We start from the raw sequence: 6,245 nt of genomic DNA, 5'->3' as shown, positions 1-6,245 counted from the left end.
TACTTGTAATTCCCAATTACCACGCGTCCGTAATTGTCAATTACCTTACAACCATGCCCTAATAGCTTCCTAGAATGTATCTTAATGTCATATGGAAGTTGACGGAGAACGGATCAGATAACAGAGCAACTATTGGTACTCATACCATAATTCAGAGACATATCATAGTATATATATAATCACATAAGTGGTGTAAAGAACTTAAAATATCCACATAATTTAGAAAATTTCACAGATCGGAGGTAAGGTTCACAGTTACCTGGACTAAAGGTTTAACACTCGAACAAATTCAGATATGCAGAATGAACTGACTCTTCAGTTTCCCATGTAGCTTCACGCTCGGAGTGGTTCTTCCATAGAACCTTAACAAAAGGAATTACTTTTCTACGCATTACTCTTTCTTGTCGATCCAGAATTGCATCAGGTTCCTCCTCATAGGAGAGATCCTCATGGATCTTATGTAATGGATAACTAATTACGTGAAGCGGATGATAATTATATCCTCTCAACAAGGATACATGAAACACGTTATGAACATGTGAAAGTTGTGGCGGTAATGCCAAACGATACGGAACTTCTCCAGTTCTCTCGAGAATCTCAAATGGCCCGATATAACGAGGGCTAAGTTTTCCCTTCATACCAAATCTACGAACACAAAGACAGGGTGACACTTTCAGAAACACATGATCACTGACTAGAAATTCGAGTGCCCGCCGGTGTTGATCTGCATAACTCTTTTGTCGACTTTGAGCTTCTTTCAGCTTTTCTCTCGCAAGAGTGACTTTTTCGCTTGTAATTTGGAATAACTCACGTCCTTCAATGATCTTTTCTCCTACTTCTTCCCAACATGTTGGTGCTTGACACTTTTGACCGTATAAAAGCTCGAACGGAGCCATGCCAATACTTGCTTGCCAACTATTGTTGTAAGCAAACTCAACAAGGCATAAATATTCATCCCAGTTACCTGTCCACTCTAGTGCACATGCACAAAGCATATCTTCTAAAGTCTGGATTGTACGTTCAGACTGACCGTCTGTCTGTGGATGGAAAGTGCTACTAAACTTCAAACGTGTACCCCAAGCTGCTTGGAAGCCTTTCCAAAAACGCGAGGTGAATCGTGGATCTCTATCTGAAACGATCGAAGATGGAGTTCCATGAAGTTGAATAATTTCCTGAAGGAATACTTCGGATAGCCTACTCACCGAAAATCGTTCTTGAATAGGTATGAAGTGTGCTGATTTAGATAGTCTGTTGTGACATTCGTCAATTTCGGGTCCGAATAGTATTCGTTTTGTAAACTTTTATTATGTAAACCGACCCGTTTTGTAAACCGAAACCTTGGATATAAAAAAAATGATGGATTTTATGTTACAATATTGCTTTACACTTGTTGGGTTTTGAAAACATTCATTTCGGTCTTTAAAACGCTTAAAAATCACTTAAAACGAACTGCAGGGACCAAAACTGCCATTTTTGAAAATTAAAAATATCAGATTTGCACCCATAGCGTACGCAACCATACATCAAATACTTGGGAGCATACCGCGATCGGACTGCAGATCAGCAACTCGTTTTTTGGTTATTTTTATGCAAACATGTGACCAAAACACCCCATTTTTGGTTTTTTGGTTATTTTTAAAATAGTTGTTTAAACATGTTTATTGCTAGATTTGAGTTTCAAAAATCATTTTTTTACAAGTTCTTTGATATTAAGCATATGGAATCCATCTATGAACTCGTTGGGAGATGGAAACCGAACTAAAACGAAACTTTTGCTTAAAAGACTTGTAGTTAACTTTTAGTTGTAAAATTTAAGTTTTCTTCATTTATAAACCAATATACAAGTTCTATGATATTTGGGCATGTAGAAACCATCTATGAACTATTTGTGAGATGGAGACCGAAACAAACCGAACTATACTGACTTTTACTCGCTTAAGACACACAAGTGTGTTTTTAGCTATCAAGACTTGTATATTTCTTTAAAAATAGTTTACAAACTGATTTTAATTATTTTCTTAAGTACTTGGAATTGTTGGATCCAACTTGATCTCATCACATAGTTTGGACCGACAAAACCGAACCCTCGCTTAACGTGCGTTGTTAGTTCTAAACAATAGATCTACACACTTGGTTAAGTGTTAGTATATTTTAATGAGTTATCTCATAACAATTAATATGTTGGAAAGTTGACTTTGGGTTTGACCATTTGTCAAGACCCGAACCGACAAACCGAACACTCGTTAAAAACCTGTTTTAGTATCTTTGTCCCGAAGGAACTTGCATTTTAGCATTTTTCCCACCTTATTACTTAACATTGGTTAAGTAAATATTAAGGTTAGATACTTTAACCTGGTTTCGAGCAAGCTTACATTTTTAAAGGATTATTATTAAATTCTTAAATAGTTACATTTTAAACCTTGAACTTTAAATTGTTTACTTTATGCAACAATTATTTTATGTAAAGATCTTCAAGGCAACCTTTCTAAATCCAAGACTTCTTTTATTTTAGGCTTCATACGTTAACTCGTCTTCCGGAAAATCTCCAAATAATCAATCTTTCAAGTTATTACTTGAACGTGAGTAACTTCATACCCCGTTTTCTATCTTTTGTTTTGGGGTGACATTTCATACTTATTCAAATCAAATGCTTTATACTTGAGTCTTAAACCACAAACATTGTTGTATACTTTACTTGAATAATTGCTCGATTTGGTGTTCTATGCTATATGTCTATGTGTTTATCGCTTTCGGTTGGTGGAATCTATAAATCCTAGACTACTTGGCATCCCCTTGTAGCAAGGTGTCGTTAACGTAATGCAATTAACGATATTCTATTAAATCCTAGACTACTTGGCAACCCCTTGTAGCTAGGTGGCGCTAACGTAATTCTATTAGCGATTGTTAATTTATCCAAGTTGTTGCTTTTATTTATGGTTTCGTATACTAGTTTTGTGGCTCTTCATACTATATATCTATTGTTCAAACTTATGAATTGCTTACCAACCTTTGTGTTGACAAACTTTATTTTATGAAATGTTACATGTTTGCATCTAGGTTGATTATGGAGTTCGGTGAAGAAAACGTCACAAATACCGTTAGGATATTAGCAAAAATGAACAATATTTGATTTGCTATATTTTGTTGTATTTGAGTTATGAATATTTGGTTATGTGACATTTTCGATGTTGTGAAATGAAATGAGTTTGTTAAATATTGTCGCTTTAAATAGTGTCATGCGCTTACGAGCAATCGTTGCACCCCGGCATGTTCCGCCGCCTTTGGTCCGGGTGTGACATCTGTCAACAACTACCCATATAGTATCATTCTTCTTAAAGGTCTTTGGAAAACCCGTAACAAAATCTATCGAAATCTCGTCCCACTTCTGTACAGGAATTTCCAACGGCTGCGATAAACCACTAGCACGTTGGTGCTCAATCTTTACTTGTTGACAAGTGAGACATCTATTTACGTATCTGGAAACATCTTCCTTAATACCACTCCACCAAAAGTTTTGACGTAAGTCTCGATACATCTTTGTAGATTCCGGGTGAATAGAGAATGGTGAACTATGTGCCTCAGCTAGTAAAGACTCACGAAGAGCGGAATCATCTGGCACACACAATATTTTGCCACACCAAATCACACCATGATCATCCATTCGGAATTCCGACTGTTTTCCTACCTCGAGGTTTTGCACAATCTCCCATAATTCGCCATCATACCTCTGTGCATCTTTAATCCGAGAGATTAGGTTAGGTTCGATTTGCATTCGAGCTAGGTAACCGTTAGAATCACCAACATGAATAACGATACCCAATCTATCCAGATCATAGATTATATGAGGGTGGATTTGAAGACAAGATACGATACCAAAACTCTTTCTACTCAATGCGTCGGCTACTACATTAGCTTTTCCCGGATGGTACTGAATATTTGCGTCATAGTCTTTTAAGAGTTCTAACCACCTTCTTTGCCTCATATTTAGTTCTTTTTGCGTAGATATATATATTTGAGGCTTTTGTGGTCAGTAATTATGTCGCAAGTCTCGCCGTAGAGATAATGACGCCAAATTTTCAACACGAAGACTACAGCGGCTAACTCCAAGTCATGTGTCGGATAATTAACTTCATAAGGCTTTAACTGATGCGAGGCATAAGCAATAACTTTACCATGTTGCATCAACACGCACCCAAGTACTTTCTTTGAAGCGTCACTGTAGATTTGGAATCCTCCAGATCCAAAAGGCAGAGTAAGTATCGGGGCAGATACGAGTCGTTTCTTTAATTCTTCAAAACTCTTTTCTCTCTCTTCATTCCAAGAATACTTTACTCCTTTCCTCAACAACTGCGTAAGGGGTGAGGCAATGACGGAAAATCCTTCTACAAATCTTCGATATTATCCGGCCAGGCCTAAGAAACTTCGAACTTCTGTAGCAGAAGTGGGTCTAGGCCAATTTGTAATCGCCTCAATCTTGGCAGGGTCCATCTTGATTCCTTCTGCGGATACTATATGACCAAGGAATGCAACTTGGTTAAGCCAAAAGTCACATTTTGAAAATTTTGCATAAAACCTTTTTTGTCGCAACGTCCCAAGCACTTTATGCAGGTGTTCCTCGTGCTCTTCTTTACTTCTAGAATATACCAAGATATCATCGATGAAAACAATAACGAATTTATCCAAGATCTCATGAAATACTCGGTTCATCAAGTCCATGAAACCTGCAGGAGCATTGGTTAGCCCAAAAGGCATCACCAAAAACTCATAATGACCATAGCGAGTACGAAACCCAGTTTTAGGAACATCCTCATTCTTGATCTTTAGCTGATGATAACCTGACCTTAGATCAATTTTTGAGAAGAACTGAGCACCCTGAAGTTGGTCGAAAAGGTCATCTATACGAGGCAGAGGGTACCGATTTCTAATGGTAACCTTATTCAACTCTCGGTAGTCAATACATAAACGCATGCTACCGTCCTTCTTCTTTACGAACAAGACCGATGCGCCCCACGGTGAGACACTTGGTCTTATGAATCCCAATTCTAGCAATTCTTGCAATTACTCCTTTAGGTCCTTTAATTCTAATGGAGCCATACGGTATGGTGCTTTTAAAATTGGCTCGGCGCCAGGTATTAAATCGATAGTGAACTCAATCTCACGATCAGGTGGTAGTCCTGGTAATTCTTCTGGAAATACATCAGGGTACTCACAAATAACAGGATGGCTATAAATGCCTTTTTGGATAACAGAGGTATCTTTAATCGAGGCTAAAAATCCAGCACAACCATGAGATATAAGCTTACGAGCTTTGAGCGTGGAAATAATCTTAAGAGTCTTATGGGGTACAATACCTTGATAGGCAAGTTTAGGACAACTAAGATCACCAAATACGGCACGTTTAGAGTAACAATCAATAGTGACACGATGACGGGTTAACCAATCCATTCCAAGGATAACATCAAAGTCTGACATATGCATCGGAAATAGATCCGCGTTACACACGACGGATTCAATACGGATTGGACAATCTTTATAAACGTGAGTGATTACGATCGAATTTTCCATCGGAGTGGAAATAGTTAGAGTGGGATCTTCCGAGGTTGGTCTAATTGAAAGGTACTTAGTAAACGACAGAGAAACTATAGAGTGTGTTGCACCCGTATCAAATAACACATAGATACTACGTTCACCAAGCTGAAGGGTTCCATATATAGTACCTTGAGCATTAGCAGCATCAGTAGCAGAAAGTGCGAACACTCTTCCCCCAGTGTTTGGTGGTGCCACCTTTCTTCTAGTAATCTTCTTAGTATCTGGTTTAGGACAATCTTTAATCATATACCCCATCTGGCCATACCTAAAACATGCTCCCATAGCTTTATGGCAGACGCCCCCATGTTTCTTGCCACAAATGTTACAGGGAGAGCTTGTGGTCTGGTTCGGGCTTCCATATTGATTCAATGGTTGAGCCTTGATCGGTCATGTATACAGCTGAATCTGATTCTGAGCGGGTTTATGGTTTTGGGTTTTAGGTTTCCATGGGCGTGCTTGATTGCCAAGGTTTCGATTTGCTTGAACCATACGGTCCTGATGTTGTGCAACTGTAGAGGATGATTGGACCATAGCCTGCTTTGGTTGCCCGTCTCGGTCTCTTTTCTTATTTTCTCCCGCTCGAGACAAGAATGTTTTCCTCTCGAATTCAAAGTTCTTAATGGCATCACCTACCTCAATAAGGTCTTTGAATTTCA

At 38.4% G+C, this 6,245-nt stretch overlaps 1 protein-coding gene across 1 annotated transcript; it reads right to left on the bottom strand.

Moving 5' to 3' along the window:
- Window positions 1-5,058: 5,058 nt before the first annotated feature.
- On the bottom strand, window positions 5,059-5,871 carry LOC143598061 (uncharacterized). The gene has a single exon (XM_077076381.1). The coding sequence runs from the start codon at window positions 5,869-5,871 to the stop codon at window positions 5,059-5,061; it is 813 nt and encodes a 270-aa protein (XP_076932496.1).
- Window positions 5,872-6,245: the final 374 nt, after the last annotated feature.

Source organism: Bidens hawaiensis, unplaced genomic scaffold (genome assembly GCF_021521415.1).
Source record: "Bidens hawaiensis isolate Kalapana, Puna unplaced genomic scaffold, B.hawaiensis_p1.1 tig00049597_1, whole genome shotgun sequence".
NCBI classification, from domain to species: Eukaryota; Viridiplantae; Streptophyta; class Magnoliopsida; order Asterales; family Asteraceae; genus Bidens; species Bidens hawaiensis.
The sequence above is the reverse complement of the archived record's forward strand: the minus strand, read 5'-3'. Positions and strand labels throughout refer to the sequence as shown.